Below are 13,973 nucleotides of genomic sequence, written 5' to 3' on the forward strand. Positions count from 1 at the left end.
GGATTCTCTCAGAACGCGATTATTTTCACACAAGTTCTAACTAGAAAATACCGCCTCTAACCACACACAGACAGCATGGGAAACTCCAGACGTCTGTGAGCAGGAAAGGGGCCTTCCGGGAGGAGCACTCAGAACCACTTCCCAGGGCAGCATCTCAGGCAAGCAAGGCTCCCAGGCTGGGCCTGCCTATGGGTCTTCTGGGAGAAGAGAAGTCCAGTGAGGAATGCCTGACTTTTCTACGCTTCCCACTTCCAGGTCTAAAACCCGGGGATGTCAGAAATAGCCTGAGGTATTGGCAGCAAATCCACAACAGGTAGACCTGTTCTTGGCTTCCTTGGGGAAAATGCCCAGGCGCACTGAGATCTGTAACATGGTATAGTGTTGGCAGGAAAGAAATAGTGAGGTGATATGGCTGGCCAGCAGGGAAGGGCTAAGAAGAGTTCCCACCCTCCATCCCCTGCTCTGCTTTCACCCTGGAGTGCCAGAGCCATGCGGGGAGGACCCAGAAGTTCCTTTCCCCCCAGGATGGGGTGAAGCACAGGACTCAGGGGTGGCTGCAGAGCTTACTTATGGGACTGCTGTGGTGAGGAGTGAAATGACCCTGTGGCAGAAATGCCCTGAAAACCAACCATAGGGAATCCTAACCCACCCCCTGGAAGAGCCCCCAGCCTGGGGTGGGGGAGGAGGGAGGCATAATGAGGAGCCACAGTAGGGCTGAGGAGTAGGTCAAGTTCCTCCTGAGCAAACATCATGTCACTGTAAGAGAAACAAAACTGAGAGCTACCGTTGGACCCAGTTCTGAGTGTGTTTGGAGGAGGAATCTCAGCTTGCAGCCCCAAGAGCCAAGTGCAGATGCTCGGGACCACACGCTTCTGCAAAGTACGTCTGTCTTGCTTGTTGGGTATGCCTTTCTTGTGCTGGGAAAGGCTGCTGGTGCTCCCGCTAACTAGGACGCAATTGTGGGGTCTTCTGGAGCACGAGTACTCTACTGAAGAATATTAGCAGGTCTAAAGCATTAGGAATCTTATTTGTTTAAAGTAGTGAGTGGGAAGCAAATACACAGGTGACTCAGCGGGGACCCAGACGACCTCAGAGAACTTTCCCTTGACACTCAGAAGGGCCACTTCTGGGTGATGAGAGTCCAAGAAAATCATCTTCTGGTCTTCTTTACCCTTTCCCATATAAAGACAAGGCCTCTGCTTGGCTGTGTGACAACGAGTAGTTTCATCCATGAGGCGCTCTGCAAAGCCAGACTACTGCCCATACACTGAGGGAGAGGACAGTTTATCAAGAAAGACATGCCCTGGGAGACTTCATTAGCGTGGGTTAAATTCTGCTGAGGTAACAAATCAGCCCCAAGCTTCAGTGGCTTCTAATGATGATGTTTTATGTTTCACTCAAATTACATGTCCTTCACAAGCTGGAGAGGCAGGCAGATGGAGACACCTCTTCCTGGAACATGGTAGGTCTCATGGTGGAAGCGACCTGGCAGGCATGGCTATCTTGTCAAGCTTTAGTTTACAGGCTGCACAGGTCACTTCTCCCCATTTTTCACTGGACACAGCAGGACATTTGGCCGCTCCTGAGTTCAACATGGCGAGATACCTAATCCTCTGACAGGAAGGAATTACCACATGCCAAAGCTTAACATTGGTGAGCAGAAGGTATGATCCTGCCATAAGAAGGGGTAGAGATTTTGAACCATGATATGGTCTAGTCTTCCCACTGCCCCAGAGCTGGTTATTAACCCTGTGCTTCACTGTCCCTCCCACAGCTCTGGTGCAGGCAGGGCCTGGAGCTTCCCTCGGTATCTGGATTGGTAAGGGAGAGGTCCTGGTCCCACCTGAGTGTGATGACAGGGGTGACAGAATAGGAGAATACTGATGTCATTTCCTACACAAGGTCTTAGGTCCCCCAACAGCCCCATGGCAGCCTGGGAACCTCTCCACCTACTGGTGGCTCTCTCAGTGAGCAAATGATTTCTGGGTCCCAAATGGTGAGGGCCGGGACACAGGCTACGGAGCCCACAGATGTGGCAAGAAGCTATGAGGCATGAATAGTATCTTGAACATAATCTTATATTTGGAAAAGCAATTTTTAAAAAACACTTGAAAATACAAGATAAGGTAACAGTGACTTATATAAGTTTTCACCTTATATTGCTTGGCCATTTTTTACATATAAATTATTGCTTACTAGCTTCGATAAATACACAGACAATCATATATACAGAAGCAGGAAGCACGGCATAAGGAGAAAGAAAATACTGTTAATGGCAATTCTGGTAATTCCACAAGTGTTTCATATTTACCAGCTCTTATAATGGTGGAAAACTACAAAGTGTAGTCCCTGAGAAGTTAGGTAGACACCCCGATTGCGGGTTTTCTATCTTCTAATTGTTAACGCAAGCTGAAGATGTCACAGCAGTCCTAATTAATGGTACATTAAAAGGCGAGAGTCCTTGCTTCAGGGCATCAATTTCATCCCAGTATTTAATAACCATGTAATACGAATACAATAAATAGGCTATGCAAATAAATATCACTCTGCTAAAAAACGTGTAGTATATACAGCTTTGCTTTATACAGTAGTACAATTTCACTTAACTTTTTGGCAATTTTTAAAAACTTTTCTTTCCCCTACTAGTTTTAAGCATGACGGCCCACTCATTAATATGCAGGCTGAAATTTTAAGGACATGTCTTTGAAGTATTTAAAAGAAACTCCACATTAGACAACTGCAGTGGACCTGATCTTCCCCCATTTTAATGTTTTTGCCTAGTTTCTGAGAAGCTTGGATTAGCTATGCCACTCAAGAACGCAAGGTCTGGGATATGCACTGTACGTGATGGCTGTAACAAGACAGTGGGGCTGGGATTGGGGCCGTGGTGAAGCCCAGCTCCAGGGACCAGAAATCACCAGCTCCCTCTTTCATGCAACTGTCTCTCTCTATTCAGAGGCTAGTCTGCACGGCGCAACGCCTTCTGCTTACCAACAGGGAGACCTGGCTTTTTGCTTTATTCCTCATCCTTGTGAATTCAACGTATGCTCCACCCAACTTGCTTGTGGACAGGGGTCTAGGAAAATGCATTTATTCAAACAAACAAGTATCAAATGATACTAACATAAAGTGAATGTAGGTCATAATATTTAGCACTATAAGCAGTTGTTAATTGTACAGATTATAACAAAAGTGAATTTAAAACACTGTAGCCTTTGGAACATCTGCAAATATGTATGGAGAAAAGTTTCAGAAAGGCTGCAGTTTTGCCCGCAGGTCCCTGTCCTCTGCTAACTTCTAAGCAGGGCTGCTTTGCTGGAATGCTGACAAATCCACAGGTCCTGCAGGACTGTCTGGAGGTTGTGCTGTAGCAGTGAGAACCCAATGAGAAGTGCTCACGTGCCACTTGCTGAGGAAGGTGCCAGGTGACAGGAGGTTTTCAGAGTGAATGGAGATCTTAGGCAACCACACAAATCTAAGACCTGGGAAGGAGCTTGGACATCTTTGTCCGCCCTTCTAGCCAGAACAGAACCTATTCCCAAGAGATGTGGGCAAATATTTGGAAAGGGAATACAGCCCATCCCTCTTCACAGGGGCCCTTGCTGCGGGACAGCCCAGCTTTGTGAGGGCAAGTTTCATGCTGAGCTAAATCAGGCTCCCACGGTTCCGCCTTTGATTCTTGAGTTCCAGATTTAAGTCTTCAAGGGCTTTGGAAACTGCTGAGCTGCTGATGCTTGGGAAATCTCTGGAGACAGTTGTTAAATTTCAGAAAGACTTGGAAATTCTGACATTCAGAAGACAGGGATGAAAAAGCAAATGTAAACTACACAAAACCCTCCCCTCCCGCTGCCGCCCGAGTCACGTGACCATGGCTGGAGCAAAGTGTGGGCAAGCATCACATTCTCCCCGGCCTGGGTCCACCCACACTGGGTGGAATACTGACCACACCATTGGAAGGTGTTCAGATGTGATGTATGTGTGGATTCATCTGGCTGTGTACGTATCTGAACTGGGATCCAAGCAGCAGGTGCTATGCTGAAATTGTTCTCCACTGAAAATGAGTCCTCAACAGGTAATGTTCTGGTGGGAGGATGGAGACCTAATGTGAACAGATCTAATGGTAAAATGTGGAGACAATGTCAAAATGGCCTGACATGATCACACTGGCCAAATGATCCTCCCTAGAGCAGAGAAAAGGCGAGAACACAGGCCTTTGTGCTGTAAGCCCAGGCTATCCCCAACAATTGCCAAGGGGAGAGCTTTTGCCTTGATTGGCCGTGAGAGGAGCCGGTTTTCCCCGGTTCCACCAGCTCTCGTCTTCTCCAGGGTCTCAGTCCATTACCCGGTAGCCTGAGCTTGTCTTTGAGTGGCCCAGCCCTGGATGGTGCCTTTCTCTTATAGCCCTGTTAGTTTTCAGGACTCAAGTTTCAACTGCGAGGACAGATGGAATCTCTTTGAAAGTCCTCCCCCAAATTTTCTCCACGTGGTTCCTTCCCGTGATCTCGCAAACTCGGTGTGGTTCCCAAGCCCAGGAAACAGCGTTGCTGAGGGTATCAGCAAGTATCGGGCACATCTCTGTTATAAGGTGTGGAATGGACAGCAGGAAGCAGTTCTGTGCGGGCACCTGAGGGATGAGCGGGCAGGAGCGTGGAGAATTCACCCGTGTGGAAAATGAAGGCTGAGGACGTGAAGCAGGGCCCTTGTATTTTAGCAATGTGACGAGCACCTAGCCAGCAGCGGTGGATCTCACTCTTGTATCCCTCAGGCCTTTGTTGTTCACGGGAAGCTTGAGGGAAATACTCTAACCAGTTCTTCAGAATAATAAGAGGTTTTATTTACTAGAGGAGCCAAAATAGGAATAAAAATAGACTAAAAGACTCTGAGACTTTGGCAGGGGGGAAGACAAATTATAGAAAGGCTCTGGCCCTTGGTTGGGAGGTGGACTGCAGGACTTCTAAGTGTCCAATATCAATCAGACATTTGGGTATTTGGGGGTTCTTATTTGCTGTAAGATGGGCGGTCACTAGTCACTACCTTGCTCTTGTCTCGTGAGGGCTAAGTGCATGCCACATCAATCCCACTTAGCCTCCCTGCGGTGGCTGTTACTGAGCAGCCTGCTGGAGGCCGGCAAAACAGCAAGGCATCATCAGGCACAAGAAGGCAGACCTCTGGGACTCCGGTACCCCTCGAAATCGTTACTGAGCGCCTACCGTATTCTATCATACACTGTGCTTTTTAAAAAACCATTGTTTCCAATAAGAAATGCGAATCTTCTTGCATACATGAAGAAAATCCCCCGAAATTAAACAGTGAGTCCATTTCTTGCAGATGACTACTATTTTTCCTTATTGGCAAAGTGACACAGCCTAGAGCTGATCAGTTGTGCAGAAACGCATTTCCCCCGCAAGCCTACATCGACAAGTGACTGTGGATGCAAAGAAATGCGTGCTTTGACATTTCCCTTCTGGGAATCAGAGCACGGAGGCCAGCTGCTGGCCCTCACTAACTTCCTAGACACGAGGGGCTTTTGGTGATGTCACTGTTTGTACTGACAGCAGCCACTCCTTTTCCCTGGAAATCTAGAGATGCCATCACTGTCTTTAGGTGTTCAAATGAGCTGCTTCTCTGACAGCCTATACACAGTAATCTACCACGAGGCAAAGTAAAACTCTTGGCTCATGCACACTCATGGGGACGTATTTGTTCACTAGGACAAGACATGCTCTCGTCTTGACGCTGGCACATCTCAAGATCAAAACTGGGCTGGATCAACAAGGCAGTCAGAAGAAACCAGACTTCTCCATTTCAAGAACGCTTCTGACTCTTTCTGCCTTCTCACTCTGAGAGCAGCTCGGAGAGGCCTCTCCCCATCTCTGGCGGCTGACATCATCATTTCCTGAACATGCTTTGCTTGGCTTTCCTGTGTGCGTCTTATGCTGATAAAACTCAGCAACTTTTTTTCTCACAGGAAAGGAACGTGCTCAGCACTCACGTGCCCACAGCTCAAAGTGCAGCAGTTATGGGGGAGGTGCGGGGGGCGGGCGCTCACACCCGAGGCTCGATCCTGTGGGACAGCTCAAACAGGGCCTGCTGGCTGTCAATGACATACAGGTGATTTACGTAGGATTTTAACTCCTGGTGCTCCTTTGGAGACACATCGCCTCCTGTTTTTTGGAGGAAAAAAAAAAGACAAGTCAATCTCATGAGAGCAGAAACACTGTGTTTAAATACCAGCAAAGTCTCACGTTGAGGCTTCGAGTACATCTACCAGGTAGACGCCTAAGTCAGCATGCCAGAAGGGGGGTCTGTATCCTCACGGTGGAGATGCTTCTCCAGCTCAGACTCGGTCCTCAGGTCAGGTAATTAGACTGGCAAGCTATTTGTTTTACTAACATTCATAGAGCACTTATTACCTAACGTTATCTAGTATTCAGTGATTGCCTTAGTGGCCCCCCTCCAGAATGGGAAGCTGCAGAGACACACAGCCAGGAGGGGGCAGAGCACCACCGGCGCCCAGGCCACGTGTCCCGAGTCTGCATCCACGGTCCCTCGTCACAGCAACTGCCTGTCTCAGTGGCTTTCCCTGGCTCTTCTAGCTCAGTCTGGAATTGTCAGAGATCACTGCTCATCTGCTCAGTGCACGGACACCATAGTTTGTTTGTTTAGATGCCGTATAATTCTTTGGCATCCTTACTTTTTGAAAAAAAAAAATGAAGGAACTATTTGAATGAACAGGTATCACAGAACTGAACTTAAGGTATGTTTAACAGGCAAAGCAACTTCCAGAAGTATGTGGATGGGCTAAGTCTACCCTGCAAAGGACAAGGCAAGGGGGTTTTCCACTCCCAAAGCCAGGGCTGTTAAGAACCTGAAGGGCCACGAGAAGCTTTCATCCCCCGTGAGCACGTACGTCCGTGCCACACCGGTGACAGCTCTGATAAGGAGCCTGCACAATGGGGCAAGCCCACTTCCCAGAGCCAAACCCAAACACAATCCAAAAAAATACCCCCAAACCTCAAGGCACCAGGGGCCTGACTAAACTGCTATAGAGAAACAATGTCCCTTCGAGACAGATGGTGACGTCACACACACCCCCTCCCCCGCTTCCTGGTATCTCTGATGGGAGCAATGGCTTTTGGCTTGAGAAGGGCCCGCAGGGGGGCTAAGCATTTTAAAGCAGCAACTTTTTTCTCTTGGTGAGGTCCATTTTTTCCTCCTCTGTGACACCTGTGTTTTATCACTTAAGGCATGTATGACATGGGTAGCTTGTAATTCTTAAGGTTTAATGGCAAATGAGGCTTCCTGGTTTCGAAGAATCAAAGCACCAGGAGTTAACGTTTTTTACCATTGCACTTGTTTGGAAGTGACCAAAAAGTTGTATTATTCTAGAACACCTTCTCTGTGAGACACTGAGAGACTGCTTTTGGTTTAGTAATTATTGGCTTAGGAAACATAGTGGTACAAAGATAATTTTCTTTTTAATTTTTTGGCCTGAAGATGGCAGAACGAATGAATGGTTCCCACCATGACAAGTGACAACTGCATGGCACTGTATAATTTTTAAGTGGCTTGATTAATGTCATCTTACTTTATCCCCATTGCTGACATGGGTTTACTATGTCTATATAAACTGTCAAAATTAATTTCACTAATTCAGTCACAAACACAATTTCTAAAGATATGTAAATACAGAACACAAAGAGTTACGCTTTGTACTATGCAGACTTAACTCCCTGGTGATGGGAGGTCTAAGACAGGGTCAAGGCCACCAAGCCAGTATAACCTTCCTGCCCACACTTGCAGAGTCTCTTGGTCAGTGAGACTGATGCTTAGAATGAGCTGAGTACCCATCAGTACTTGGGAGGCAAGGGAGGATGAAAACCCAACACTCAGCAACATTATGCTCATACATCTGAATGAATCTCCATGACAGTGTTATTATCACTGTTTCTATGGTAAGTGAATCTATTGTGTGCTTCATAGACAATTACATAAGCACGTATCAGGTGGCAGGAACTGATGTAAGTATTTAAAAACTTAAGTCCTGTATTTGTAACTCTCCCTTTCAAGCAGAAACTTGGTAATTCATACAGAATTTCCGTTGCTTTGTAGGGGACAATACTGCCAGTCAAGACCAGCCGGGACAGAAAAAAATTCCCAAGAATATGCACCTATCCTTAGGAAGTAGGACTTGATCTTTCTACTTTATGTGTACTTCTGTATTATTGAAACAATTACTTTATAATGAGGATATTTTACTTAAAGCTTTATTTAGTGGTCAGCTTTGATTGACTTATAATTACTGAATTTAACTTCCTAATTTTTTTTACTGCCCTTCTTATCTACAGAACCTGCACAAGGCAAAGAAAAGAGGATGGGTCAGGAAATGAGGCGGGCTCTGCCGACCGGGTTCACTCTCTGAGGCTCCGCTTTTCTGCTGTGTTAACGATCTCTGTGCACCAATCACCAATACCGGTGTCAGGATGCCGGTGCCCATGTGAACGCTCCTTGAACTCAACAAAGTTGACTTCCCTCCTTCCTGCAGGGTTTTAATGCTATTTAAACATAGTGTAAATTATGCTTGAGGTTTAAAAAGGAACACATATTCCTATATACGTTCATCTCAGTGGGGAGTCCACAGAAGTGCTCAGAAAAATAAATTTTCAGTGAAAGGTGGCTCCAGACAGGAAGTTTTTGTTGGAGAGGAGTAAAGATTCTGGAAGGCTGCTTCAGGCACTTCTGCAAACCGTGTTCCTATTCCAGGAAGGCTCCAAACAAGGAGTTTAGGGACAGGGTCGGCCCTGAGAAACCCACTGGTGACTGGGAGCCCCAGGACAAGCAAGTAGACTTTCTGAGTCAGGGGTGCAGTGGGGAGCCTCTGATCATCTGAGGTCACTCTGTATGGGGGAAACCCGCTGCTGAGAGGATAAAAAGCCACCGTATCTTGTCTTCCTCTGCATCCCAAACAAGGCAGTGACGAAACGAGAAGAGAATACAGCATCTGCACATTACACTTTATAATCTGTTGCAGTACGTTCCCACCAAACACTTGTGACTGGCTCACAGTCTGTGCCCAGGGGCGGTGAGCTGACACCCCGTGCCCGAGTCCCAGTGCTCACCAAACTGATTAGTCCTGCAGTGTCTCAGGGTTCGGACTGTGTCGGCAATCATGTGCTGCAAGGGAGAGCAGGAAACGTATCAATGGAAGGGTCATTTCGGGTGCTGCTGGGGTAGCGGTACCCGCCGGGGTGAAAGGATTTTACACCCTTGGGTGCAACCAGAAGAGCTGTATTTGGAACTGGACTTTAACTGAGAATATTGAGCTTGGATTATGAAAGGATATTCAGTCTTCGTCTGCAGAAACAGCACTCCCAACCCGGGCTCCCCAGAGCCCAACTGAGCCCTGGGTTTCCACATGCCACGGACTCTAACAGCCCATTGTTTACACAGTGTCAGGAAAGCCAGCACCCCCACCCCGTCTGCCTGTCCAAATCTGCCTAGGCTTTTCATGTCAGGGGATGTTTTGCCTGTTCTCCGTGAAGCCTTTCTGAAATTTCCCTTCCGAATCTGGGAGGCTCCTTGGGACAGTATAGATTGGCCTATGTGGTCGGCACTGCTCGGGATCTTTGCACCTCCTCTAGGCCGGGTGCCACTAGAGGGTTCTGCATGCCTAGCTCCTGTCATGTGTCACACGGTGACTCCCGCATACGTGTTGAATGCCCGTAGGAATACTGGTGGCATCAAAGACTCAGTATCTCAAATCAGAACAGGAAAGGAGATAGTCACAAAAGGCAAACATTTTCTAAAACACCAATGTCATTACAGAGACTGTTCTCTGTTTACGATTTACATTCCCTCCTACGGTCCTCAGGATTTTGCTTTAATTTCTTTCTTTGAAGTTCTCACTGATCTGCAGGCAAAAGTCTCCTTGACCTTATGGCTGCCTTTGACCAGATCCCATGAGCTCATACTCGGGTACCCCCAACAGTCTTCTAGCTCTCTCGTTTTTAGTGTTCCACCATGAAGGAGAAAGACAACATTTAGGACAACATTCTGCACTACTGTTCCTCCCCTCCGGTTGCTAGTATAATCTCCACACACTGTTGCTATCATGTTCTAGTCCTCTGGAAAATCCACAGTGACTTTCTAATTAGCTTCATCTCAAAATCCAAACATCATCCTATTATTCGAGAATCAACATTATTCATTATCTGGTCCTCCAAACTTCCCCAAACATGTCATTATCTTTCCCATCCTGCGTGTACACACCAAGCAAAGGCTCATCCATATACAGCAAGCCCTCAATGAATTATTGCTTGAAGAATATTAGTACAAAAATTTTTTATTTAGTATCTGTGAAAACTATAGAAACTTTGAACATGACCTACTTATTAAATTGTTCTCCCCTGTACTTCTAATTTACTTCTACTCAGTAGTGGAAAATTAAATAGGACAGTGATTAGAGCAGTAGCTCAGGCTGCCTTTGTAAAGGAAATGAGACGTGACTCACGTCTGTGAATGTATTGTTACGTTTCCTTCCCCAAATTTGACCGCTATTCCCAGGGCGGGTCTCTCATTCTAAGCTATGGCGTCACACTGATTTCTATCGTGTGCCATTCGTGTGGCTCACGGGAGCCCCAGGTGGATGCAAGGCTGAGTACTGAGCGCCGCAGTGAAACCCGAGTCCTGGTCCCCATCTGTGGCTTTCCTGAAGCAGGAAGGAGGAGGAAGATCTGGTAAAGGATGACGCTCTCGACACGGAGGAGTCGAGAAGAAAAAGAGAAAAACGTCTGTTTCTTCGTTATTTAATAGCTCAGGGCTGAAACGGTTAGAGCTGCTGAGACAGCAGAGGGCACGACAGATGTCTCATCAGACCCAATGCTTCTGGGCCTTTGCGTCGTTGGACTTAATGGGTTGGCCTGTATCAGCCAGATAAAGAGAATACATGGAATTGTTTGCTAGCTGGCTTAAGCTAATATCCATCATGAGGAACTGGCTTCTCACCAGTTAATTCAGTTAGGTTCTATTGGTTCATTATTGTGAAAGATGATCCTGTTTTTGCTTAAGGGAAACGCTGTTCCTTGCTAAGAAACATTCCTTCAAAATACTGACTCCATTAGGAAATTCAGTTTCCTTCCCCAGCATGCAAGTAGAACACAGGGCTGTGTATAATACAAAATAGATTTCTGTCCTTCGAAAAAATGTGAATTCACCCTGTTTTTTCTGTGCAAGGAGGGGGTCAGCATGAGGTGGGCTACATCTTAAGTGCCATTTACTTTGAGGACCAGGAACTCCCCAATATTACAGAATCTGCTCTCTTTTTCTTTTTAAATTTTATTTATTTGACAGAGAGAGAGAGAGTACAGGAATGGGGAGTGGCAGGCAGAGGCAGAGGGAGAAGCAGGCTTCCCATGGAGCAGGGAGCCCGACGTGGGACTCAATCCCAGGACCCTGGGATCACGACCTGAGCCGAAGGCAGACGCCCAACGCCTGAGCCACCAGGCACCCCGAATCTGCTCTCTTTAGCAATGTTGTGCTTGCAAGCACCTGATGGATGCATGTGGTGCTATAGCCTGCCCTGTGCATGTATACCTGCATTTCTTTTTTCTTTTTTTTTGGTAGGCAGCAAAGTTTATTGAGCAATAGTTCAAAGCTCCTGAAGAGGGAGGGGACCCAAGAGGGCTGCCCTATACTTGCATTTATTTTCTAGCTTTTTTTCATAAAGTTCTCTTCAGGAATTTAAAATGTAAAAGAGAGGGGTGCTTGGGTGGCTTAGTTGGTTGGGCGTCTGCTTTTGGCTCAGGTCATGATCCCAGGACCCTGGGATTAAGCCCCGCATTGGGCTCCCAGTACGGAGCCCGCTGCTCGCTCTGCTGCTCCCCCTGCTTGTGCTCTGTCAAATAAATAAAATCTTTAAAGAAATAAAATTTAAAAGAGAATATGATTACTTAAGTATGCCATGTTATTTCCTTAAACCATCTTAAAGAATTAAGGGGTACAGACAGTTACTGACTCTAACAGGACTATCTGTTGGACTTTGTTTCGCTCCCTGTGGTCAGTTTGAAGTCTTGACACATCTGAAAGCAAGACCCTAGACTACACGAACTCCATTAAAAGGCTTCCATTGGCATGTTGGAGAAAGCAGGGGAAGCCAGAGATGCTGGTCAGAGGGAGAGAGAGGGCTGCAGGGATCTTTCCTAGGCTCTCTCCCATCTGGGCCTTTATCGAATTGTTCTCTTACTTTGCTGGCACTGAGGGGCAGCAACACAATAAACTTAACCAAACCACTGGTTCACTTCGGGGAGGAGATCCACTGCCAGTCTGCCCTCAACAATAGACAAGAGTCAGCTTATAAAGAGTGTGATTGTTCTCTCATGCTCCCCTAAGTTAGTCAGAGGGAAACTCACTAGACCTTTATAGAATTCCACTCAGTGTAACATACCTCATCCCACATCTTCACACATGCTCTCCAATGCTGGTTAGGCATTCTTAACCAGATGTGCTGGCCAGGGTTTGAAGGAGATATTGATCAAAGGCTTCATTTGCTCAAAATCATTTCATTAATATCAAACACTGGAGATGAACCTACATAGGGTCTAGAACATTAGCGCCTATTGCCTTTGGTTGCAAAGAGGTGCCCTGTGATCTTTAGAACATGACACAGTGATGTAGCAGAAATCTCTAAAAAATAAGTACCAAAAAAACCCCACTTTGAATATCCATTTCTGGCTGTGTTGGTTTGACTATAGAATCTTCTAGAATCTTCTAACTGAGCTCTGATTCCAAAGCACTTACTGCAGAGGGACTTGAAAAGTTATAGACACACCCACTTTATTTAAAAAAAATTTTTTTTTTTTTTTAGATTTTATTTGACAAAGAGCAAGTGAGCACAAGCAGGGGGAGCAGCAGAGGGAGAGGGAGAAACAGGTTCTCCCCGCTGAGCAGGAAGCCTGGTATGGGGCTTGATCCCAAGACCCCAGGATCATGACCCCAGCTGAGCAAGATGCTTAACTAACTGAGCCATCCAGGCGCCCCTAGACCCATTCACTTTATTTTTTTTTAAAGATTTTATTTATTTATTGACAGAGAGAGACAGCGAGAGCAGGAACACAAGCAGGGGGAGTGGGAGAGGGAGAAGCAGGCTTCCCGCAGAGCAGGGAGCCCGATGCGGGGCTCGATCCCAGGACCCTGGGATCATGACCTGAGCCGAAGGCAGACGCTTAACAACTGAGCCACCCAGGCGCCCTAGACTCATCCACTTTAAAAATAACTGGGCAAAGGGGTGCCTGGGTGGCTCAGTCATTAAGCATCTGCCTTCGGCCCGGGGTCCTAGGATCGAGCCCCGCATTGGGCTCCCTGCTCGGTGGGAAGCCTGCTTCTCCCTCTCCCTCTCCCCTTGCTTGTGTTCCTTCTCTCGCTTTGTCTCTGTCAAATAAATAAATAAATAAATAAAATCTTTAAAAAAAATAAATAACTGGGCACAGGGACGCCTGGGTGGTGGAGTCGGTTAAGCGTCCGGCTCTTGGTTTTGGTTCAGGTGGTGATCTCAGGGTTGTGAGATCGAGTCCCGCATAAGGCTCTGTGCTCAGCACGGAGTCTGCTTGAGATTTTCCCTCTGCCTCTACTGCTCATGCTCTCTCTCAAATAAACAAATCTTTTTTTTTTTTTTAAAGATTTTATTTATTTGACAGAGAGAGAGGCAGCGAGAGAGGGAACACAAGCAAGGGGAGTGGGAGAGGGAGAAGCAGGCTCCCCACTGAGCAGGGAGCCTGATGCGGGGCTCGATCCCAGGACCCTGGGATCATGACCTGAGCCGAAGGCAGACGCTTAACGACTAATCGACCCAGGCGCCCCATCAAACAAATCTTAAAAAAAAAAAAAAAAGAGGGCACAAATCTATCATCCTCCAGTGATTAAAATGGAGCTATGACAAGATATTCCAAGATGTCTGTCTCCCAGATCCTAGGAATTTG

At 46.8% G+C, this 13,973-nt stretch overlaps 1 protein-coding gene across 2 annotated transcripts in view; it reads right to left on the reverse strand.

The window, feature by feature from the left end:
* Positions 1-2,023: 2,023 nt before the first annotated feature.
* RAPGEF5 (Rap guanine nucleotide exchange factor 5) overlaps positions 2,024-13,973 on the reverse strand; it is a 243,083-nt gene continuing 231,133 nt past the window's right edge. The window contains exons 25-26 of one of the 2 annotated variants that reach the window (XM_073898944.1): positions 9,120-9,174; positions 2,024-6,164 (exon numbers count right to left, since the gene is read on the reverse strand). In XM_073898944.1, coding sequence (XP_073755045.1) covers positions 6,046-6,164; positions 9,120-9,174 — 174 coding nt within the window. In that variant the 3' untranslated portion in view covers positions 2,024-6,045. The remainder of the gene's footprint in view (positions 6,165-9,119; positions 9,175-13,973) is intronic. The other variant, XM_025873001.2, reaches the window with a different exon arrangement.

This window comes from Callorhinus ursinus, unplaced genomic scaffold (genome assembly GCF_003265705.2).
Source record: "Callorhinus ursinus isolate GAN/ISIS: 27379988/994484 unplaced genomic scaffold, GSC_fseal_2.0 scaffold12, whole genome shotgun sequence".
Taxonomy (NCBI): Eukaryota; Metazoa; Chordata; class Mammalia; order Carnivora; family Otariidae; genus Callorhinus; species Callorhinus ursinus.